Raw genomic sequence first — 26,864 nt, 5'->3', positions numbered from 1 at the left:
TATCCCATGCAGATATCTAGGGAGTATAGAGGAGGATGTAGTCGCCTGTTATTGAAACAAAACTGGCTGTGTATAGGGTGGGGATTGGAAAGTTAGATCCCTTAATCAGATAAATACAACAGACGACTTAAAAAGAGAAATGGATACATTGGAGCTGGATATAGGGGGATAAGCAAAATGTGTTAAGTGTAGTAACTGCTATGTAGTATCAATTAAAATGAACACATTTACTGCACATATACATAACAAGCTAAGACTAACATGAAATTATTGTACAATATGATATTGCACAGATAAAAAGCTCCAGGCTCCAATACACACACTAGAGCAATGTAATTGATGCTTTAACAAGCTAGTCAAATACTATAAATTATCACATTTCCATTAGCCATACTTGCAAAAAATTGGAAAACAGGAAACTACATTTTCAGTCCAAAATCTTGTAGTAGCATATGATGGCAATGCTTTTCCAGAGGTTTTGTCACAATGCCTGCTAACATTTAGTCTGAAGACACATATGCCACAGTGACTTGGACTGACACCATATTTTTCTCTTATGAAGTACAGTTTTGTGTGTATATTTTTGGTTCAGATCCTGTAGCCACTAGTAATAGAAGTTTCACTGCCTCCTCCTCGAGACTAGAGATATTTAGCTGCCTAATCTTTGAAACCAAGAGCCTGATACTCTCAGGTCAGGGGTATATTTTCCACCTCAGTTGGTGATAAGGCTGCCATAGGCTGTTTCTTACTCTGCCAGGATATCATTTCTCCTTGGGATTTAAACTGAAATCATAATGTCAGTCTTCTATCCTCTGCACCTCCAGTCCAGACTATGCTGCAGTAACCTATTCTGTGGTATTCCTCAGCTTCAGAATATAATACTTTCTTATCCTCGGTACATTTAAGACATCTAAAGATCCTTTTGACTGCCTGCCAGAGGTGCTGCCTGGATTATTAGAAAAGTGGTGAACATTTCCTGTCGAGTTAAGTTGATTCTGGACCTGTTCTGATTGTACATGCATTAGACTTCCATTGCTTCCCAATAGGATATGTTTACCATAGTTTCTTTTCCTTATCCTGATTTTGGACTCGTCACTAGTGACCAGTTGTTTATTGTTCAGTGGCACAGATATCATGTTACAATCTTTCATATTGAATCCATTGAGAATGTGCTTCACACAGCGTGTCTGGTCTATCCACAAACAACCTACTTTGTGATTCATAGTAATTAAGGTATCTACGCAGTTAGTAACTTAACCAATGTCTCTCAGCTTGAACTTTTCACCTAGTTTGTTTTTGAAAACATCTGCCTCCCACGGGCTGCTACTAAAGATCAGCATAATATTCAAATCATCTCCAGATATCAAAAAGTATGTACCTTGATTTTTGCAATAGAAATACATGTCAGCTATTGACCTTCTGAATTTTAAATTCAACAGTCTACTGTCTAATTTCTAGTTACTGCAGCAACTGCCTTGTTTCAATCCATATGCCACCTTTTTAGTCTTTTAATAACAGCATCTGACACTGTCCTCATAAATGGATCTACTTCCAGAACTTTCAGATAGATCTCTTCATGTAAGACACCTTGTAAAAAAGCCGTGACATCATTTAAGTGATCAAACTCTATATAAGGTTTAGCAGCCAGAGCAAATACATCCCTTAAAGAATTGTGCAGTGTAGCCACTTTACATGTTTGATAATAGTCAAAGTCTTGCTTCTGAGCATAACTATGTATCACAAGTCGTGCTTTATAATGCGCAATGTGGCCTTTCAGGTCTTTCTTAGTTTTTCAGACCCATTTGGCATTTATTGCTTTCTTGTCTGGCGGTGAACTAGCAGACTTCTCTTTGTGAGAGGGTAACTGTCATTCAGAATTCTTTCAGACTTTTGTATAGCCTCAAATTGCTATGGTTGCTTGTTATTATTATTTGCATTGTCTGAACTGAATTTCTAATTGCAGCCAGATACTCATCAAACTATTACTTGACGTGATAGTTTCAGGTTTGAGGTCAGTTTTTTTCAAGTTCAGTAACTGTTATTTCATTCCGTTTCATGAATAAGAAAGATGAAGAGTAAACTTTACTCCTGTCACTCAGTTTCTTCTTTGTACCGTTCAGAAGTACCTTCATCAAAAATAATGTCTTATTTTTACGATTCTTTGGACATTTTTTCCAAAAGGCCTGTATGCTGTTTATTCTTTACAGTATCCTACCCAAACATTTTGAGATGTTGATCGTAAAGCTTCTTGCTTCTCCAAGCTGCTTCTGGAGTCTTGTTTTTAGTGTCTCAATTAGAAATCTGTTAATTAGGCAGACTGCAGTGGAGACTGATTCTGCACAGAATTCATTTGGCAAGCTTGCTTCGGAGAACAAGCATCTTGCTTCTTCCATCATCATCATCATCATTATTAACCCTTTGAATGTCAAGGTAATAATCTATCGTCACCCCCTACTGACGCTAATACTGTCAGAGTGCCGATCCGTCGGTACTCTGCTTCTTCATATTTATCTTACAGAATCGGGCACTAGATGGTGTTGGCGTGCTGATTACAGATGCTCTTTGACTCGAGCTACGTGTAGGTTGATAGCTATCAACAATTGAGCATCGTTCAGTGAAATATTAGCGTTCGATTATTCCCTTTTGCATCGTATGTTTATTGACGTCGTGTTTCGTAGTACATATTTACATTCTGTTATTGCATTCTACATTCTTGTTTTTGTGCAGCACTGTTATTTATCATTATTTCTGTGTGTTTTCTTCACATTAAGCATTTACAGTTTGTTTATTTTCTACGCTTTTTGTGAAAAATGCGACCTACACCAGGCCATAACAGAGGACTTACAGACGAATAAATTTGTGTACTTTTAGATTGTACTAGCGATACAGAGTGTTTTATCGAAAGTAGCAACAGTTCAGAAAGTGACAGTGACGTACCCGACGATATTGTGAATGAAAGTGAAGACGAAATGGAAGATGTACAATACACTGAAGTAATTGCACCGGAAACACTCCAGCCATTACCACATCCATTTCAAGAGCTGCCAGGACCAAAATATATGCCGCCAGCAGGATCTCCTGTGATAGAATATTTCAGTCTATTCTTTACTACAACGTTGCGGCAACTTATTGTAACTGAAACAAATCGCTCAGCCTAACAGTTTGTAACTAAACATAATACATTGTCCAAACCATAAAAGAAATGGAAGAATGTGAGGAGTACCGAGGTAAGAGGTTTTATTGCTTACTTACTAAATATTGGACTCAATAAAAGGCCCACAATGCTCTCATACTGGAGCACAAAACCATCACAGGCAAACATTTTCTGTCCCCGATTTAGGCATCTTATGAAATTCTTTCATCTTGTGGATAGTGAGAAATGTCCAGCACCAAGCCATCCTGATTATCACCCATGTATCAGGTACCATCCATTGGTAGATCATGCTAATAATATATTTAATATAATGGAAGGAAACATTCCACGTGGGAAAAATTATATATAAATACAAAGATGAGGTGACTTACCGAACAAAAACGCTGGCAGGTCGATAGACACACAAACAAACACAAACATACACACAAAATTCAAGCTTTCGCAACAAATTGTTGCCTCATCAGGAAAGAGGGAAGGAGAGGGGAAAACGAAAGGAAGTGGGTTTTAAAGGAGAGGGTAAGGAGTCATTCCAATCCCGGGAGCGGAAAGACTTACCTTAGGGGGAAAAAAGGACAGGTATACACTCGCACACACACACATATCCATCCACACATACAGACACAAGCAGACATATTTAAATATTTAAATATGTCTTTAAATATGTCTGCTTGTGTCTGTATGTGTGGATGGATATGTGCGTGTGTGCGAGTGTATACCTGTCCTTTTTTCCCCCTAAGGTAAGTCTTTCCGCTCCCGGGATTGGAATGACTCCTTACCCTCTCCTTTAAAACCCACTTCCTTTCGTTTTCCCCTCTCCTTCCCTCTTTCCTGATGAGGCAACAATTTGTTGCGAAAGCTTGAATTTTGTGTGTATGTTTGTGTTTGTTTGTGTGTCTATCGACCTGCCAGCGTTTTTGTTCGGTAAGTCACCTCATCTTTGTATTTATATATAATAATATATTTAGACATCATTACACACCTCATGAAAAACTTAGTATTGATGAGAGTCTAGTTACCATTAAATGTCACACTTCCCTATTACAGCATTTGCAACTGATGATCCTCGTGGTTCTCCGGGTTTGAGAAAACTTCCAGAGAAGAAAGAATCAAGATGCTGTGTGTGTACTAGTGAGGGAAGGAAAAGAAGGTCAAGAACTGCTTGCAATAGGTGTAATAAGGGTTGCATGGTGAATGTTTTCCTAAACACAAATGCTAAGTCATACTGTAGACACGGAAATTCTGTAATGTTCTCTTCAAATAAAGAATTGTTATCTTTCTAAACAATAACACAAATTTGATATCCCTCATGTCATTTTACTCACAAATGTGTGTAGCTTCTATGGACTGTAGTTAGCCTTCTTAAATTGAAGCACAGTGTTGGATATATGAAATCAAAGTCAAATTTATAATATTAAAAAAATATATATATTTTATTTGGACTGTCTCAATCAAATTCATTTGAAACATTATGATAATCTGTGTAAGCCATAATATTCTACATACTTTTATGGATAAGTGGTAATTTTTTCATATTTTTAAAGTGAATACTGAATGATATATGGCAATTTAAATAGAATGTAGCATAACAGTATAAATACATATGACATTTTTAGCACACACCACTCCAAATCGGGTGACTGCAAAAGGATTAACTCTTAGTTACTCCATTTTGTTTTTGTGTGTATTCTGCTGTGGTCTGATGTCAGATTCTTTCTTGTCTGAAATAGATTATTAAAATACTGTTCACATATTTTCTGCCACTATCTACGCACAAAGTGCAGATACTTTTTACAGTCTGCTTTTTAACAAAAATAGCTGTGGTACTCAATTTTTATTTCTGGCATTATAGACAAGTACTTCCTTGAACATTCGTCAAAGCAAGGAAGTATTTGGCCTCTCCAACTGATCTCGTCTGAATTGGCCAACACAAATCTTGGGAATTCCCGTAGCTTGTGCAGTGATGCTGGGTGGTACACAGCATGCCATATGCTCACACATTCAGGATAAATTACTGTGTGTCTAACTCAACCCCCTACACTCTATGTAACCTTCCTCACCCGTCAAGGGTCTGCAAATGCTACACACAAAACTGACAACACTGCAAGCATGCAGAACCTGAGAAAGAACTGCAGTTTGCTGGTGCCTGGTTTCCTATCATTCGATTTGCTGAAACGTCAATTAATCAATAAGTTATTGTCATCTAAGTATAAAGACAGTTCATTCAAGCAAATTAAAGGGGGGAGGGGGCAGAGGGAGACGGCTCTGTGTTGATCTCTTCAAACCACTAATCACCATTAATTGCACAAATCAGCATGATTTTGCAGAAAGCATCGCTTGGGTGAAACTCAGCTTGCCCTTTCCTCACATGATATCCAGTGAAACATAGATGAAAGGCAACAGGCAGATTCCATATACTAGCTTTCCAAAAGTTGTTTGACATGGTGCTCCACTGGAGACTGTTAATGAAGGTACGAGCATGTGGAATAGGTTCCCGCATATGTGATTGGCTTGAAGACTTCTTAAGTATTAGGACATAGTATGTTGTCCTCGATGGCGAGTGTTCGTCAGGGACAAGGGTATTGTCAGGAGTGCTCCAAGGAAGTGTGATAAGACTGATCTTATTCTCTAAATCTGATGGACAGTGTGAGCAGCACTCTGAAGCCATTTTCCGATATGTTGTTGTGTACGGGAAGATGTTGTCGTCGAATGACAGGAGGATGGTACAGATGACTTAAGGCAAAATTTCTAGTTCATGTGATGAATGTGCTGCTTAACACAGTCAAGTCAATTAAATACCCAGGAGTAACATTGCAAAGTGATGTGAAATGAAATGACCATGTAAGGATTATAGGAGGGAAAGCAAATGGTCAACAGCAGTTTATTGGTTCCTCTGTAAAGGTGACCACATACATAAAAAATGTAAAAATGAAAAAACACAAAATGTCATACTTGCCAAACCAGTTGTAATTTGCATAACATAGTGAGACATATAGGGACACAAAATTAGTGACATCACCACCCGTTAAAAAATTCACAAAGTTATGCCCTCAACCAACAAGTTGGTTACCAATATTGTATACAGTGAGACACTCAGTAGCCTATGCAAGCCCGCACAAAGTGTAATGGCCAAGCTCAAGTGGGAGCAAACTAAGCATCTGCCCTACAGCCCAGATATGATGCCCTGCAACTTTCACGTGTTTGGTAATAAAAAAAGAAACTCAAAGGAAAGCGCTTCAACACTGATGACAAATGAATGTCATAGTTGGGGACTGGCCCCAGTCACAGCCACAGAAATTTTGGGAAACAGTGGGATACCTGTGCTCAGGTCTGTAGTAATTACTTTTCAATAAAGACTTCATTTATAGTCACAGTGTTATTTCATACCTTTTCTTTTGAGCACCCCTTATAGAACACTAGTGCAACAAATTCTTGAGTACTGCTCAAGTGTTTGGGGGAAATCCCTGGAGGGAAGGCAACTTCTTTTCATGCAACACTATCGAGAAAACTTGTAGAACCGGCATTTGAAGCTGACTGCAGATTTATTATATAATGTACATTTTGCCACCACGAAGATACGAGAAATTGCTGCTCGTACGGAGACAGCCAGTAATTTTTTCCCTTGCTCTATTTGCAAGTGGAACAGGAAAGGTAATGACTAGTAGTGGTACAAAGTACTTTCTGCCACACACCATACGGCAGCTTGCAAAGTATGTACATATATGGAGATGTAGATTAATGACTACATATCATCAGTGAGGTCAACTACAGTTGAGTCCAGCTGATGTAAAATGAGGATGAGCGAAAGAAATGGCAATTATTTTACTGGATTACTTACGGGAGCAATACAGTCCTTTGTATAAAATGGTTTGCAGAAAGTATAGAAAACATTACCACAATTGTTGAATCTTACAGTCCAATTTAGTGGGCCACCACAGCATCATCTCACTGAGTGGCAAATGTCAGATGCCTGGGAATAAGTTCGTGTCTACACTTCCATGCAGTGAACAAGAAAGTCAACTGACCATTTACAAGCAGTGTCAAGTTTTGAGCCCACGTGCAAATAGTAACTTTTAATTGACCTAGAGCTGACATTTGTCTTGCAGCTACTATACTTACGGGCATACTTAAAAACCTATGAAAGATTTTCAGTCATCAATATGCACCTAAAAAAAAAAAAAAAAAAAAACTGAATCCATGGATTTACACAAATCAACTGTAATAAACTTAGCAACTGTTTTGTGATAATCTTTTACCGAAAAATGTGAGGGTATGGTAGTGTTCGTTAGTGCTTATAGGAACAGCTGGAGCGCACAATATGAACACACTGCAGAAGGCAATAGGCAACAAATCTGCAATAATCGGTAAAAATGTTACACACAGATAGCAAGGACACTTCCTGGGGGAAAAAAGGAAAAAAAAATCTATTTCTGATCACAGGATAACAAGGAGAGTTGTTGTTTTGTCTGTAATATTTTACACTTCAGTATTGTCACAGAACATCTCGGCCAAGTAATGTGAATGCTGTGAAGTTGTGATTGAGATATATTCCTTCTTCCTATTTTAACAGTAAGCAATACTCACAAACTGTGTGGAAACTCTTCTCTTAATATTTTATGAAACCATGATAAATACGTAACTCACCCACTCAGTAAGGTTTACAAGACAGCCACTCGTTGGCTGCAGTAGTACAGAACTTCGGAAAGGTGCACCAGGAAAGCCTAGCTCTCGGAATGGAGTATCAAATTCTATTTCTTGTTTTGTCATTGCCTCCACCTAAACAAAAGCATAACTAGATTTTCAGTTACAATAAAGACAAATGTTAGGATTCTACTGACAAAAACAATCTTAGTACTAATGTTTATCCTTTTTATTTTAGCGATACATCACAGATTTTTTTAAATATCAGATGCAAAGAACATTAGACAGTGAATACAATAAGAGATCTTTTGTGCCGCAAAACTGTTTAACTGTGTTCTAGTAGTTACCTTTTCACAAAAACTCCTGAATGCTGTCTTCAGTTTATGTCTTAACTCCCTTTCAGACTGTTCAGCTGCAAGATCATCACGATCATGCATATGTTGATGCTTCCCCAAGTCTGTTGTGATTTCTCCAACTTCTGTGTAAAACTGAACATCCACATGTTTCTTCTTTCCAAACATAATGGCATGCTATACAAAAATAAGAAGAAATGTTGAACAATAAATACAGTGATCTTCGCCCCCTGCACCCCCACATATTAAATATATACAGCACACTATGTGTATCGTACAGGGCAGCTGTAATCTATAATGCTTTGAAGATATTCAACACCAAAATCTGATGTGGTACAATGGAAATAATTTAAAAAGTTGTCAAATATAAAAATTATGTAATTCAACTGAAGACAAATACACTTTAAAACTGGTCAGACAACAGTCTCACTGGTGAGCAGATACTAAATTCTGATGAGTGATCCTACAATGAAAATTCTCTATACATTTCATTCATACTAAAAGGCACCGAAGGTTCAGCACATCAGAGGGCAAAGTATTCTGTAAAATACTAAGTACAAAGACAGAGTTTTCAAGGCTAACTGTAAATGGCTGAGAAAATTTGAAAATCAAAGTAGAAATTTCCTTAAATGCAACATGATACCTAATTTGCTAATTTTATATTTCTGAATTTTCTGGATGAAATCCAAATATCAAGAGCAGTCTCTGTAGATAAACCCATCGAGATAGAAACCACTGATTTTTTTATACTATTACTTGAATCAGAAGGAAACACATTTTGGAAAAATGCTCAAAGCAAATCAATTTATTTTTCTAATAAAATACAAGTTTGCCCTCAAACTAAAATAGAGAAACCACAAAATCCCATCACTTTTATAAACCAGTCTCCTAACCACAGAAATATTCCATTCTCACCAACGCAATATGCACTTGATGAATGGATCCATTATTATAATATTTCATTAATCTTTTTTTCTAAATCAAAAATTACCACAATCAGCAGTCTTTTTTTTTATTTTTGTGGAGTAACTTAAACTAAACCTGTACATCTGAGAACCTAATTTGCCATCGGCAGACAAATCTTCTTATAGAGCATAACAAAGTGTGACGCACTGATGTCATTCAACACTTGATGCAAACTAACATCACATGCATTATTCTCAAATTTGCTGCCTGACCCTAAAATCACCAGTTCATCTGGCTTTTATCTTTGGATGAAATGCTGTTGCCTAACATTGGCTACACTAAACACAGTCTCACACAAGCTGCAGGAAATGTACGATACATGTGCCAAAATATGCTGTCCCCATCTGCGTAGGTGGTTCGATAAGTCTGGTAAATTTTGAATGAAAGAATGGAACATTTTTGTTGCACCTTCATGGTATGTCAAGGCTCATATCACGAATTTCAACAATGTACCACATACAGTTCATTGTTGAAGGCCATCTGAATTGATTAGTGTGTCAACTGCAATCGAAAATGGAGAAAACGGAGATTCATGCTGTAATTAAATAATTTGATTTGAAGGGTTGGACTAACAGAATCGGATACAGTTGACAAGGATTCTGCACCATCATTGAAGACCATTTACTTTAGGATTAGTGAATTTAAACATGGTCGTACAAGCACTGAAAATGAAGCACACAATTGGGATCACCACAATGGAAACCATTGACAAAATTCATGATCTAGTGCAAGACTTCCAAATAAAAATTCATTAGATTGCTGATACTTTAGGCATCTAAACTGAGGGGGTGCATAATATCTTGACCTGCATGGAGAATTGCCTATGAAGAAGCTGTATGCGAGGTGGGTGCTGCAATTGCTCACAGTCGACCAACAGCGCATCTGGCACAACATTTCAACACAATGTTTGGCTATGATTAATTACAATATGTAAGACTTTTTGCTTCAATTTGTGACTGCTGATGAAACCTGGCTGCATCATTAAACACTAGAGTCAAAACAGCAGTCCAAGCAATGGACAATGGCTGGTGCACCAAAGAAGGCAAAGACTATTTTGTCAGCTGCTAAGGTGATGGCCACTGTGTTTGTAGGATTCTTATCGAATAATCCTCACAGACGGGTTTGAAACAGGCAGTATCATAACTGGATCCTATTGTGCTTCATTGTTGGATCATTTGAAACTTGTGTTGGCTGAAAAATAGACCAGGTCAGCATGAAAGAAGTGCTCTTTCACCAGCATGATGCCCCAACTCTCACATCGGCAATAACAATGGGAAAAGCGCATGAATTGGGCTTTTAATTTGTTCCTCATCGACCCTATTCACCATACTTAGCCCCCAAGTGACTTCTTCGTGTTCCCTAACTTGAAACTTTGGCTTGCTGGGAAGAAATTTCCATCAAATGAGGAATGACAGTTGCAGTTGTGGTGTCACAAGGCTGAGGCCTGTCCCACCCCTCCTTAAATCGACCAAGACTTATACGAATAATTGTAAGAACAGTTATTATTATTATGTTCTTTAAGTTTGTTTTTGGGTTTTCATAAGTACTGTGGGAAGAAAGTTTATTTATGTTGCAGAAAACATGGAAGACATTGCCCAATGATCACCACGAAAGTTCGACATAGCAGCAAGTGGGCAAGGAATAAAACGAATGCTGCAAACTACCGCGAGCCATGGAAGAGCCTGGGCCACGAGGGCGTCGAGCTTCCTAGGTCGTTGTTGTACAACGTCAAAGGAAGAGATAATCTGCTTTCTCTTTGTAAACAGATCGATCGAGTCTTGAAAGGTTCATGTAAAACGTATAGGCGGGTTACACGTTATGTGGGACCCGATGCCTGTAATACTTCCACAGTTATTAAAAAGTTGTTAAACGGCAAAACCAATAGTTCATCATTTATATAGATAAAAAGTAGTAAAGATATAGGAAAGGAAGAGTTACGGCGTCAGAACGAAAAGTGATACATCGCTCAGCAACGAAGGAGGACGTAAACAGTGGGTGTTACGTGGTGAAAACAAATCAAGTGATAAAATAGTAAGTCTGTAATTAAGCATAAAGCCACGTAACACTGCACAGTCAACCAGTATTTTGCAGAGTGTGACAGAATCTCTTTTTCCGATGGGATGAAAAAGCTGGAGGACTGCTGGACCAAAGTGTATATGCCTCAAAGGAGACTATGTCAAAAAATAAGGTGACTTGTTTAGGAAACACAGACTTTTTCCTTGCTGTTTTACCAGACTTAACCAACCACTACTAACTGGTCACTTTGAGAAAACACACTGTGCAGTGGCTTAACAAGAGCAGTTGTTTTGGCAGAAATATAAAGACAATTTGTGACTTCAGATACACTGACAATGCAGTCATGTTTAGGGCACATGGATTAGATGTTCTCAATCATTTCTTGGAATGTTTTAATGGTCTCCATTTCAGCACCATGATTATGACGGAACTCTTATAATAATGTTTTAGCAGAGTAGAGGAGCGTATCTGTTGAGCTTTGGGGTTTAGAACGATTCCAGAAGTATTGAATTTTACCGGGCAACTAACACTGCAGTATCCAGAATGAATTTTCACTCTAGCAGATTACAATTTTGTGTTGGCCCATGACTTGAACCTGGTATCTTTGTTTTTTTGTGAGAAAGTGCTCTATTGACAGAGCTCTCCATGAACAACCTGCCCTCACAACTGTATTTCCACCAGTACCTCGTATCACTTGTTTCCAAACTTCAAAGAAGTTCTCCCACATAACTTGTGGAACCAGCACACCCAGAAGAAAGAATACTGTGGAGACGTAACTTAAGTCACACCCTGGGGGAATGGTTTCCAGAATGAATTTTCACTCTGCAGGAGAGCTAGTCCCACAAGGTATGTAGGAGGACTTCTGCGAAGTTCAAAGGTAGGGGATTACGTAGTGCCGAAAGAAAGACTGCGAGGAAAGGTTGTGCATCATGTTTGAATAACTCAGCTGTTAGATCACTTGCCCACAAAAGGCAGAAGTCCCAGCGTGAAGCCCAAGTCAAGCACACAGTTTGAACCTGTCACGAAATTTCAATACTAGAGTATATTCCTGGAAGCTCAGTGACATGCTACTTACACAAGTACTATGTCACTGAGGCGAAGCTGAAGGAGACTAGAATGTTAAAAAGGTGTGTAGAACACCATAACACAACGTTACAACAAACTGAGAAATCTTTGGTGGTGAGCACTCTTTGACTAAGAAGCACAGCATGCAATAGGAGAAGAGGTCCATAGATTATAGCAATCTGATTAAAAGAAATATGGGTTTTAATTTATGGAAGTCGTGGATCCTTGCATTAACGTGCATCAAAACAGACTGCACTTTATCTTTGCTGTCTATATAAATTTTGGTAATTTTGGAAAATGATAATTCTTTCTTGCTAGCAGTTAGCACAAAGTGCCACTTAATGTTTACATTAAACGGGGCAGAAATGGCAGCTTAAAGTGCATGTCCATTTTCTGCAGCCTATATAACATTGCTGTGTCTAGTGGTGACATCTACTTCGGCAAGGCTTGGCAACAGTCTCCCATCTGAAGAAAGTAAACAGGTAGACTACTGATAAATTATGTGAAGCTAATTTTAGGATCGGGTATTAAAATTCCTTAGAAGATTACTGCAAACAAGTAAGCTAGGAGAGCTTATGTAGTCACAATACCAATAACAAATTAAAACATGTAAAGTAAATTGTTTTCTTAACTATGTAATCTGTTTGTAAAATAGCCATGCCCAACATAATTATGATCCACAGACAAATGAATGAGCTGCTTGGATAAGATAAAATATGACATCCTAATTACTAAGCAATCTTCAGTTTTTATACCATAGTTCATCTATGTGAATTGGTCTGTTTAAGCTAAGAATATGTTGGTAACAGGCAACTACCAACTAGAGAGAAGAACTGAACAGATGATCATTTTCCAGGAAAGCATCACAAAGCTCCCTTGACATGCTTTAAATGTAAATTAATTATCATCCCACACCCTAATCTGGCACTGGATAGAACTTAGCACTAAAGCAACCATAAAAATTCCTTACAGCCATTGACTATGTGATAGAGTAGTAATGATACCTCACACATACTATGGATATTCAAATATGGCAAGTTTGTAAACAGCATTGCATGTATGACATTATACAATGATGGAAAGGAAAATGTTTGTGGTTACACGATAAAATAGTTACCTATAATCTTCCTTTTCAAAATATTATAGTGCATTAAGTGCAAACAAAAATCAAGAAATTGGAACATTTTGCTTAAAACTATGTTTGACCGCAAGTCCCTGTACGTCGCCATATTCATTTAAAACAGTCGTCAGTAACATGATAACTTCACAAATGTGTGGATTTCTTTGTTTTTTATGGTTCTATTACGACTGCTCTCTTTTGTTTCTACGTATTTTGAAATGATTGACCAAGCAAGACAAGACCTTCACTGAATATTCTTAAAAGCATGAGGAAATTCCATATCATCCCATCTATGTTATATAATAGAGGGAAACATTCCACATGGGAAAAATACATCTAAAAACAAAGATGATGTGACATACCAAACGAAAGCCCTGGCAGGTTGATAGATACACAAACAAACACAACATACACACAAAATTCAAGCTTTCGCAACCAACGGTTGCTTCATCAGGAAAGAGGGAATCCCTCTTTCCTGATGAAGCAACCGTTGGTTGCGAAAGCTTGAATTTTGTGTGTGTGTTTGTGTATCTATCAACCTGCCAGCGCTTTCGTTTGGTAAGTCACATCACCTTTGTTTTTAGATACATCTATGTTATATCATCTACGTCCAAACTCTACAACCCATTGTGATGTTCACGGATGAGGAGATTTCACACTGAACCACACAGTAAGGTTTTCCCAATTAAATTCAGATGAGGGGTGCAGGAATAATAAATAGGGTTCCTGTGAACAAATTTTGAGCACATATTTTGAGCAAAGCAATCTCATTAATTTGGTTTAAATGTAGCAAAGATTGTAAGGAGTCTGCAGAGGATAGCAAAAGTTTGGTGGAGTGTTGCTACGCAGAACTTCAGAAACAATAATGTACTATCCTGCCTGACTCATAAGAAACAAGATTGACCACATTACCAGGAACTACTTAATGTAGCATATTTGGAGTGCAATTGCTTTTTATCTTTATTTATGTCCTTATATTGAGACAAAATACATCAATATTGATCAGCTAGGTTCAGGAACAGCTTAGTAGTACTGATATTAACTTGCATTACGCCAAAAAATGTGTACATGGCCTGTCACAAATAAAGTGATACTGGAGTTGAAAATTTGTATACTTTTAAAATATGTTGAATAAACTGAGATTGTCTACAAACAAAATCCATTTGAGTCAACATGTGCCTCCACTAGTGGATATGTGTGTGTGTGTGCGCGCGCGAGTGTATACCCGTCCTTTTTTCCCCCTAAGGTAAGTCTTTCCGCTCCCGGGATTGGAATGACTCCTTACCCTCTCCCTTAAAACCCACATCCTTTCGTCTTTTCCCTCTCCTTCCCTCTTTCCTGATGAGGCAACAGTTTGTTGCGAAAGCTTGAATTTTGTGTGCATGTTTGTGTGTCTGTCGACCTGCCAGCACTTTCATTTGGTAAGTCACATCATCTTTGTTTTTAGATATATATTTCCTACGTGGAATGTTCGCTTCTGTACTGATGTGAGGACACTGCAATGTCTCTTGCTTTCAAACTTATCATCTGTCCATTGCTCTCTCATTGGCTGCACAGAACCTGCTGTTGATGCACCCCTTTTGTCCCGTCACGCATCACGGTGATTGTTGACAACAATGTAGCATGAAACACTTAAATACATCAGTGACCCCAACTAGACTTTACAACCTACTGCAGAAATGAATACTATTTTGTTGATTGTTTGTCAAATTTCAAAGTCGATTCAAATCCGACTACAAATGGACTCGGGCAAATTGTAGTTTTAATGTGATAGATGTTCTTAAATAGCCAAATTTGCTGCCCTCTCACTATTCCCCCTCTCAACTCATCTGGTTCTCAGCCTAGCTGATATCACCATTCCCCCTGCAACCCTTCCCCAGTGCTGTGCTTAACCAAGTGCAAAACACAGACTGCAATATCTTCTAGAGCGCAAGTCATATTTAACAATAGCAACTAAAACATAAATAAAAAATCACATTCACGATTCAGTCTAATTTTCGAACGTTCACCCGTTCTGTGATCTACTGACGTCTGTTGGTCCTTATCTCCATGACTGATCTTGCCACTGTAATTTATTCCCGTGACAAAAATTACAATCAGTCTAATATGGTTTATTTCGTTTGTTAGACATTTCATTCTGTATTAATTTTCCTTCTTGTTTCATTTTAATGTTACCCTCATGTTCTAAAGCTGATTAACAGTTGGTAATGTTTTTACCCGTTATTGCAAGATGTGAACAGTGACCGAATTTCTCATTTGCAAGCCACTTAGTAAATCATTATAATCTCTCATAATCAAATGAAGTGTTTATCTGGGTTCAGAATCAAGTAATATTTTTTGAGAGACAACATTTCTTTACTTAAAAAGCAGCATTAATGTTTGCACACGGTATCCATACATATATGAGAACTTTTACTGCAAATTTATTCTAACACAACAAGAGTTTGTAAGATGATAGAATTTAGTACTATTTCCTCCTGTGTCTAACAAAATTGCCAAATTTTAAGCAGAGCAATAGATTGTTGTAGAGCCTAGTTCATAGTTTCTCATGTATCTCTTGCACTCATGCCACACAAGTCAAATGTCACATGCTTGTTCAAGCAACGTCGATACTATACTGAGTGCTTCAGCATATTGAGAAATACTGAGCCTGTGTGAACACGAGTATCATTTGCCTTGCCCTATCCTTCCGAATTCTTTAAAATAAATCTGCATGTGACCTTCGTATGTAAATATAAGACAAACCCCAATACATTCAAATAAAAAATGGAACAATGTTAACCATAGCAACAATAGTTTTATCTGCTAATGTAAGACAACCCTGCATTTTTTGAATGACCATTTGGGAAAAAACCTTGTCATATAATCAGGTAAATACGGTACTTTGAAAGTAGGCCATTAAAAAAAGTTTCTCTTTTTCATTCCTATGCAACTACCTTGTGCTGGCGCTGGTGCTCTCTCTCTCTCTCTCTCTCTCTCTCTCTCTCTCTCTCTCTCTCTCTCTCTCTCTCTCTCTCTCGTTTGTGTGTGTGTGTGTGTGTGTGTGTGGTTTTTTGGGGGGTTGGGGGAGAGCGAGGTGCGCTCTAAGTCATTAAAGAATTAATCTGAAAGCTGGCAAAGTTTTCATTCCTTTTTGTGTGCCTGGCAACAACCCCAAGCATCTGCTATTCAGGGTGTTATCTCCTCTACTTCTAAATGATTTACTTTAGGCCAGAGCTTTCCTAACCAAACCTGAATGAATTACAAAAGGATGTTTAATTCATATCCATGCTGAGATCAGCAAAAATCTTAAGCAGGCTGAAATGTTAAATAAATATCTACCATTTCCGAATGTAACTGGCTACAATAGAGAGAGATTATTATAATTTACTGATACTGTACCTTGAGATGAAAGTGGAGTAAGATGATCATTTCACCGTCACAGGGTTGAAAGAAGGCATTCTTAATGTTGTTATACAAGATATCCACCTTATCACCACGAACGGAAGTGTATCTGAAGCCATTCACATGAGCCTCTAATGAACCTGGAGAGAAGATTTTTAACCTAATATATTGCTCACCCACTTTTATGTTACAAAAGACACAACATCATCATTATTACCACCGCCACCACCACCACCACCACCACATACATAAGTACAAGTTTACAATTACGACATTTTAACAGATGTTGACGGGTGTAGAATAAAATGGGTGTAGAACTGAATGTTCTTAATTCACATTTGTCAATAGACTCTGATAATATTGGCTTTCTTGCTGACATGGTCAAATCCAGATCAACATTTCGACCCTGTGAAGATACAGGATAAGTTAAGGGAGAAAAAACAAAAGCAAAAGAATAACCTTAAACAATGCAAAGCTTCTATCTGTTACTGCATGCCCTTATTCTTGCAAACTCTATGGAATCTCTCCTGCTGATTTATACCACTACCTCTAAAGAGACATTAGTGTAGGGTTTGTACACACACATTTCAGATGGAATGAGACTGACATTCAACATGACATCATGATCTGATAAAATAAGATGCAAGGTCCAGTGATCACGAATAATTTCTCTTGTGTAGACTATTCACAACAAACAGTAATGAATGGGAATATGACATATATTACAAGCATTTTACTAGTAGAATTTACATTGACAATCTTCTCTTCCAAACTGTTGATTGTCATTCCTGGTTCACTTGTATAAAACCCTGATCTACAATGTAACCATTTGTTATTGCCAAATAGAGGGTATAGTTCTATAACTAGAAAAAGAGCATATCATGATACGTAGAAAAGCATGTCTTCAACAATTTGTTCTCTCGGCATTCTAAGTTCTTGTTATTAAATGGGGCACACATGAAATGTATGAGACGTGATCAATGCAATGGCGTGTGGGCTGCACACTATTAAATTAAATAATCTTTCAAACTACCATGCACTCTTCAGAAATAAATTGCTAAGCAAACAAATTTATCGGGTTTATCACTTTTCTTCTAATTTAACCTTTTCATCAACATTTTTTTCATCATTTCCCTCTTCCATAAGAAAACCTAAAAACTTTATTTTTTATATACATACCACAAATACAGAGCCATGGTTTAGTTCATCATGACATTTTTATAAATCTTATCTATGTTCTTTTAACCATCAAACAGAACATGATGAATTTTATATTTAATTTCTCTCACCTACAATACTGTTTCTCAAATACTATGAATAAAACATGTCAACAGGATTCACAAACTTCTTTGTTACACTTCTCTCAGTATGATTTCTGTAGGATTACAGAGTTCTCTTTTGAATGTAAGCAAACATGACACTCCAAGCCTGTTGTTCAACAGGCTGACCTTCAGGAACCCAGTGAAGATACACAATTCCATATATTCTTTAAAAAAATATCATCATCCCCTTGATTCTTGATTTGGTCATTAGAGCTTTTTTCACTCTAGGTGAAGTTGGGCTCTTTCAAGGCATGGGCTGACACACAGTTCCTGGGTCATAAGTTAATAACCAAGATTTGTCACGTTATCACTCTTTCCAAGAAATCAGGATCATTTTCAACAGTATTTAAAGTGTCAGTACAAACATTTTCATGAGCTTCTTTTTGTTTGATGAGAATTTTTAGCACTTGTTTCTCACACACTTTCCACATATTAAATTGGCTATGTAAAATCTGCCTTACGCACTCTTTGTCAATTTCTACAAATTCGGCAATCAACTTACTCAACCAAAGGCCAGATTGAATCATACCTACTTTTTCAATATTTGCACTAGTATTCAATGTTGCAGGATGACCTGGATATCATCAGCTTCAATGTCTTGGAAATGCCTGAACCATTCAAAAACTGACATACATGATAAAGCATCTTTAGCATACACTTCCTATCATAGAAGACAGGATTCAGTAGCTGTTCTTCCTAGTTTCATGTGAAACTTCATGACAATTCATTGCTCTATTATTACGTTTATTTTTGCAGCAAAACAAAATAGCAGCTATTACACAAACAAAGGCCATGGCAACATTGATCTGTCTACAGACACCAGATATGCCACATTCCACTGAGCCAACTTCATCCTTCACACCTACTGGTCATCCCATTCATCTTTGGTGCATGTGCACTTACTCTGTGACAGCATCAGTCCTGTTATTTTATAGCCACAACTTACATACAACCAGCACATCTTACTCCAGCCTCGTCACAGGATTATCTCATCATATATCAGAGGCCGAGCCATCTGTAAATGCGGTTATATCATATCCCACTCCACTTTAATTTCTGTACAGTATTTTATGTGGATATGACAACAAACCAGCTGTCACCCACAACAAATGAATGGTCACTGTCAAACTGTGACCAAGAGTGGAGTTGAACACCCAATGTCAGAAACTCCTGCCGAACACACTAGCTTTATTACAGTGATTGTTTCACATCTGTGACATTTGGATCCTTCTAACTACAACAGCCTCACTGAGTTACAAAGATGAGGGTTATCCTTGCAATGCAACCATAAATCCTTTAATTCCCCTTGAGCCACTGCTGCACATCCATCTCCACCTCTGCCCGCCCCATGACCCTAGCTTCACACCTTCTCCTCCAGTCTCCCTCTGTATCTGTCCTATCTCCTCCTTCCAATTCATGTACCACATCATAAGGTACTGCCCACAATTCTCCTTATTTGGGGATAGAATGAGCTAAGTGGCACCACATGTCTATCTCGTACGCCTGTTGCTTCATCCCAGCCATCAGGTAGGTGTGTGTGTGTGTGTGTGTGTGTGTGTGTGTGTGTGTGTGTGTAAAATCTATAGCTCTGAAGGAGGATTTATATAAGAAAGATAGCAATGGTCTCAAGCTTGTTTATGTCCCTATCAACAACTCAAAACACTTTGTAAGTTAAACAACATAATATTATCTACATCATGACATAAGCAAGATTAAAATCGATTAGGCACACAAGTTGTGAACAATGAATTCAATAAGTCATGGATCACTGGCTGTTAATAAGTAATTAAACAATTGTAATACCTGTCATTCTTTTAGCAACAATGTTGGGTCGTATGTACAAGTCCTTCAGTTTCGGATTGCCCTTATTCTGGGATAGAATAAGTGTATCCTGCTTTACAAGGTCTTCCTTCTCACGTTCTTCAGCCTCACGATTTTTGAACTTTTTCTGAACTTCTTTTATTAACCTAAAAGCAGTGCTGAGATTCGAAGAGGGTGCTGACAGCTCTCCAGCTTCTTTGACATTGGTGCTACGGTATGTCCTGCAATACAAAAACAAAAATGTATATTACTTTCTATGTAATATTACTCCCAAATAGGTAATATTGGTTGCTGTACCAATAGTAGAACTAGTGATTTCTATATTTCTCAAGAAACAAGTGAAAAAGAAAATTTATACAAATTCCCATTGGAATCTGCAGAAGATTGTTTCTGGACTGGGAAACTTGAGTACTTATGTTGATCACAAATACGTAATTACAAAAACTTACACTTCTTTCACAAATGTAGCATCAGGTTGTGGGTAAGTGCCACCCTCATTACGGCCCATAGTTGCACCAGGATGGAAAAAATTTATTCGCAGGTACGTGTAGTCTCCTTCAACTGACTGTGAAATATTCTTGATTGTTGAGATATGGAAAGGTACAGGAATTCCAAATACAGGTAGTATGACAGTTTCGTATTTTCGATCTGAAAAAGTATGCAGTAAACAATAATTTCTCAAAAACCAAATAAATAATACCTTACTGAGTAATTGTTTTTATAAAAAAGATAATAATAATAATAATAACAATTTCAACCCATTGTTGTTTATTTAAATGGCTATCAGTCCTTCCATCCTCAAGATGTTCATGTAAAATAATGATGTGAAATGAGGATGCAAGAACTGTCTGCTCCTAGGCCTCAATGTCATCCAGACTAAAATTTGCAGAAGAGCACTTTAAATGAGATGATTAAAAGGAAATTCAAGGTAACTAGAAATGTTAGCACAATGAGAGGAACTAAAAAACAGTAGAGGGTGGGGGGATACGGCCCCTGGGATAAATATGTGCGGCAGGTGGCACATTCCTCTGTCTTTGCCCTAACACTGACACCAATAGAGGATATACTGTATTTAACTGACAATAAGACTATCACAAATATAAAACGATTCCCTTTTCTGAAGAGGCTCCTTGGGAAATTTTCAATTTTAATGTAGCAAATTAACAAACTGTGTAACTGATATAAACAATGTAGCAAAAGATAGATTGCTACTTACCATAACGATGACACGTTAGATTGCAGACCGGCACAATTAACAGACACTCACAAATCAACTATCAGCCTTAGCCTTTATCAGGAAAAGAAAGAGAAACATAGACCAGTCATTCACACAAGCAAGCACACCTCACACATACTTGACTGTCAACTGCAGCAGCTTGCTTGTGTGAATGAATGGTGCGTACTTCTCTTTCTTTTTCTGACGAAGGCTGTGATCGAAAGCTTATGAGTAAGTGTCTTAATTGTGCCTGTCTACAACTCAATGTGTCATCTTCACGGTAAGTAGCAATTTATCTTTTCCTACTTTGTTGATATTCCAACCTGGAGTTTCCACTGTTTTGTTACTGATAAAAAGTATGTTAAGATCTGCACAAGAAGAATTAACACCATACATTGTTATCAGTTGTGTTTTCTTATACCGAGAAATGCTGACACACAAGTAGTTTTCCATTAAAAGCCACAGAAGTTGCTGATCCAATGTTGTTCTGTGTAGCAACATATGCCATGCCCCCTTTATCAGTGTCAACCACCAGCTCTTACCTTCTTGGTATTTCACAATGCAAGGAGTTGGAGAAGAACTCTTTATCTCCAACAGCTTCATTTGTATAATTTCTCAAGTAATCAAGGAGCATTAATTGTGTTTCTCACCCACATACTGAACAACTTGCTGCTCCAATTTATGATAGCTTTTTTAATTTGATGCCCTGAACATTTGCCGTTTCGAACTGGCTATTTGTTGTTCATCTGATGACATCTACAAACACTCACTCCTGTTATATCAAATTTTCTTCTTGCTACACAGTTATTTGTGGCCCCTGCACCAGAGTAACCATTAACTTAAAACAGTTTTATATTGTTTGTATGAACCAATTATGAAGTCCAAACTTTTAGATCTACGTTTCTCAAGTCAAGCCTGCCTGTGACCTACACCCCTTATCAATCGCTACATTTACTATTCTTACTGCAATAAACTAACTAAATAACAACAATATGTTATCTTCTTGGGTTCTTAGTCCCGAACTGGCAAAAATCTGACCACTTCGGTCAATAGTGGACTTCACCTTTGGTTGCCAACCTTGAGAATCAACAGTGCTGTCGAGCAGCAGCTACTTTAGCACCATTATTGAACCTAGCGTTTCATTTATTGTTCTGGGCTTAGATTGTTGTGTGTGAACAACATATTTGCATTACAAATAAATTGTCTCCTGTATAAATTTATTATGATAATTTGTCTCCAGTAGAAATGTATATTGTCTTTGCATTTATCCATTTGTAATGTCCATTCAGAACTGATTACATTTACATTTAGAAGAACTGCAACTTAAACATGGTAAATGTTCACAATAAGCAAAGCGTGTGGGATGTATTCCCAGTGTCGGCAGTACAACAAAATTTGTTGCCATCTCACCACTACCCACCTCAACTTCAGCCATGCTGGTGCCACTGTACCCAATCCCATCATTCTGAAATAATCAAATTAAATCTGCAAATGACTTCAACTACCAAAGCTTCCTCGCCGAATGTAAAACAACACCAAAATTAAGCTATTACACAATGTAAAATAGTTGACCTCTGCAGCCACAGCTCTATCTGTGGATACAAGACTACCATGTATTTTTTTTAACAACGATTTTGGGAAAAAAGACCATGTCATAGTCAGGTAAATCCAAATTAAGATGGGTAGCTCTGTTCCTTGTGTCTAAAATGGGGTGAAAAACTTAAGACTCATAGAAACTAGATAAGCTGTTACCTTCAAGAGTACAATAATAATAACAATAATAATAATATTCTTGTGTACAGTAGTGTGTAAGTAGAACAAAGCTGAGACCCCCCCCCCTTTTTGGCACACACTGTTACAAGAGATGGTCCCTTCATTTCTCCCCTAAATCTCAATGCCCTCAGCACCTTCTTGTTATCTACCCCTCTTCAAGAGCAACAAAACCCATGGGGCATGGGAGAGGGAGGGGGTTGCACTTGTTCCTCAGAATACATGGAGAGTTTGCAGTTCAAGCATCTGCAGTGTGGTCCCTGCACTGCCAGATGGATTCAACCAAGATGGTACATGTGTCCCACCACCATAGATCTGATACCATGCAGGATTTCGGATGTGTACATAAAACCATTTGGATGAGAGGTGCGTAGGATGCTCATGCACAGTGGAAAGGTTAAGTACCATGTAAAGCACCCTTTCTCAAATGGTCCACACTTCTGAAAAATTTAGAAAAGTGGAAATCAAATCCCAGCACGGGACCACAAGTATCTGAGTACAGCCAATAACAACTAAGTACTGTCCTGATTAAAGCCAAGCCACCTTTGTAAAATCTCACCTAAAAATAGTACTTCTTTCAGTTGTCACAGGCACAACTGCAGGCTAAACCCCAACACCACATGAGCAAAGTATTTAAAAGGAAAAAAAGTAGTCAAACTTGCAACATGAAAATAGAACTAGTACCACAAAAACTGAGAAATATTTGTCAACTGCCTACTCACAATGAGCCACCAGGTGAGGAGGAACATCTCTTCTCTTAAGACAGAATGTTGGCCAGTACTTTCACAAGATGCAATTTTAGTACTGTCAATACATACAATTAAAATTGTGGAAAAAGACCTGTTCCTACATTTCGAAACTATTAGTTCCACTCTCAGGTAGAAAAGAGGTATGCGTTGGGGAAGACTAAAAAGGAGGGACAGGCCATTCAGTTCCAAAGACAGGGACTCGCTCACAAGGAGGACATGGGTAAATCTTATATTGTTGAGTATGCTGTGGAACAGATAGATGCAGAACTGCAGTGGCTGTTCCCCTGCTCTGAACCTTACTGACATAATCAAGAATTGTTCAGTAGCAAATAATCTCACACACAGTTCCTCCACTGCACCTCAGGGCCAGCACTGCTCAGCAGCAAATAATCTGCCAGATTATTATGAAAGTAGAAGCAATAGAATGTACTTCATTCCCACAGCAGCTGGTTCCCTCCCATCCTGCGGCCTGCATGGCATGCTCCTCCTTTTCTAGGCTTCCCCAATGTATCCCTCTTTCTTGCCTGAAAAAAGAACCAATAGTTCTGAAAGCAACGAATAGGTTTTCTTTCTTTCCTTCTTTCTTCCCCACTTTTGACTGTGTCTATTGGCAGTATTAGAATTTCACCCCCTGAAGAGAAGTACTCGCCTACCAGTCTGTCTCTCTGCAAATTTACAAAATATTGATTTAATAGTAGCTGTTAATGGTGGTGGTGAATAACAGAACAGCGCTGAAGACCACAGGTGATTTGTGCCAGAATGTTTGCGAAAATACAGCATTCTGGAAAGTTCAGAGATTCTGACAGCAATTCTGATATTTTGCTGCTACTGGTTTCACTGTTGTCTAATACATGCATACCATCTTCACACTCATCTGCACTGTTTAATACTAAGGTCATACTGCAAAATGTTTTAGTAATAATACATGTAAATATTTGATACAATGAATAAGAAACATTTGTATCACCATTGTGATTAATGGTCTACAGAAATGCCCCCCCCCCCCCCCCCCCCCCACACACACACACACAGGAGGAGGAGGGAGGGAGAGAGAATTATATCAGGTTTTTCTGCCTTCAAACATATGTATGCACCTAACCAAACCTCCACATCTTTCCTTTAAGATGGAAGGAAAAGTCTGTGCGGTCCAATTTCTCTCCCAGGGTGAAAGAATGTGGACAGACAGTGTATCTGCACACAAGGGTGACCCTGGTAACTACAGAAAGTGTACTGGTTATGTAGTGCTATATACAGAGCTATTTCAGCACTATAAAATTTAACAATTCTATTAATACCGAGATAGCGAGAGATCATGATACACAGTTTTTGCTAAATCAAGATAAAATCCCAGCTGAGTATTTTCTTTTCTTTTTCAACAACAACTGAGTGAAACAGCTCTAGAGAGGACATGAAGGGAATATACAGTGTCACCATGAAAATTACTCTTATCATTTATATAATTATAATTAAAAATTATAATGCATCCTTTTCTTAATAACTTTTCCAATAAGATAATTTGCATATTTCTGTTATTTCAGTGTAATGTCTTGTTGGTGTAGGCTATTCAGAAGTGAAACACCAACACATCTAGAGAAAACTGACGAAGAAAAAACCCAGAATTAACATGTACTGTTTTTAGGAAACCACAGAAAATTTATTAAGTAATAATAGCTCAAGAAGATTGTGAACCAAACTACTGCCAAATGTCAGTTCAGAAAACTCTGCTAGCAATTCATTTTGTAAACATGACAGAGTCTTTCTGAGATCTGCTATGAGAGACATTGCATTAGTATAAGATGATCAAGACTCTCTAATATAAATAACACTGCACTTACAATTTGGGTATTAACACTCTGCTTACCAGAAAATCTGTATAATGTTACCCACCATTTGAGCCCATCAGGCCTGTGATCTTTACACTGATATAAATTGACGCTATTTTGACTACTTACGACATGAACCACATGTGAAGTATAAATACTTTTAAAATAATGTTATTCATTTTAAGTTTACATTTTAAAACCACAATTTTTATACTTTAACTGGTGGCTTTTGAATGACGAACAGTTTACACTCATTCTACACCAATTGCTATTATAATACAGGGAGTATCAAAAAGAATCATCTGATTTGGCATGTCTACATTTCTGAAACTAATAAACATACACAATGAATTTTGGTTTTTGATGAACAGGCAACTCAAAAAGCTTTTTTCATATATTTTTGTAGGTGTTTAATATGCCCCCATTGAGATGTATGACATATGTCAATGCAGTATTCAAACTGTTCCCACACTGCAGTGAGCATGTCTTGAGTTACAGCTTCCTCAGCTGCTGTTATGCAATGTCTCAAATCCTTCATTGTTGTTGGCAATGGAGGCACATAAACTGAGTCTTTTATAAACCCCAACAAGAAACAATCACATACAGTTAGGTCTGGTGACCTTAGAGACCAGTAACGTAAGGCTGCAACTGATCCATTCTTCAGTAATCCTTTGATTTAAAAATTCCCACACTTCCAGATGCCAGCGTGGCGGTGCCCCAGCCTATCAGTAAATGAAGTTGTTCGGATCAGTCTCCAATTGTGGGAAAAGAAAGTTCTCAAGCATATTGAGATATGCACTTCCTGTAACATTATTCGCAGCAAAGAAAAGTGGACCATGTATCCTTCATCTTGCCAAGAACGAAATTACACAACTCCACACGATGTTGTTTGTCACCTTCAGGAATAGCTTGCCGTAGCTGAATTTTGTATGGTTGATGCAACACACGTCAGACGGACATTGGGGGCATGTTGAGCTGTTGAACTGCATGGTGAACAGATTTCTGCGAACTTCTTGAGAAACCATGGCAGATGCGTTCAACACCTGTGTCAGACAATCGGGGATGGCCCAGCAATTTGCCTTTAGACTGGCAACCTGTTTCTTGGAATTGTTCATGCCATTGTCTAATGCTCTGTGCTGCAGGAGGATCCACACCATACCTAGTATAAAAGTCATGCTGAACAGTTATTACTTACCCGCACTAAAAAACGTAGAACACAAAATGCTTTCTGTTGTCCCGACACCATTTTGACTAAAACTGAAATGGATGTACACTGCTGCTACCTAGCAGGAACCATGTGAAACTCTAGTGTTTGCTCTTTCCAACAGTACATTGTTCACACATGTATCTCAAATAATATAATAGTCATGATTTTTTTAAAATCAGATGATTCTTTTTGATATGCCCTGTGTAATACTTATTGCAAATTTATGCAGAGTCCACAGACAAAAGCAGAGTGTTCCAAGA

At 37.9% G+C, this 26,864-nt stretch overlaps 1 protein-coding gene across 1 annotated transcript in view; it reads right to left on the bottom strand.

Moving 5' to 3' along the window:
* The window catches only part of LOC124785067 (FACT complex subunit spt16), a 145,071-nt gene that overhangs the window by 50,893 nt on the left and 67,314 nt on the right, over window positions 1-26,864 (bottom strand). Inside the window, 5 exon segments of the mRNA XM_047254149.1 lie at window positions 7,796-7,927; window positions 8,140-8,322; window positions 16,694-16,836; window positions 19,822-20,060; window positions 20,289-20,487. Coding sequence (XP_047110105.1) covers window positions 7,796-7,927; window positions 8,140-8,322; window positions 16,694-16,836; window positions 19,822-20,060; window positions 20,289-20,487 — 896 coding nt within the window.

Source organism: Schistocerca piceifrons, chromosome 1 (genome assembly GCF_021461385.2).
Source record: "Schistocerca piceifrons isolate TAMUIC-IGC-003096 chromosome 1, iqSchPice1.1, whole genome shotgun sequence".
Lineage (NCBI taxonomy): Eukaryota > Metazoa > Arthropoda > Insecta > Orthoptera > Acrididae > Schistocerca > Schistocerca piceifrons.
The sequence above is the reverse complement of the archived record's forward strand: the minus strand, read 5'-3'. Positions and strand labels throughout refer to the sequence as shown.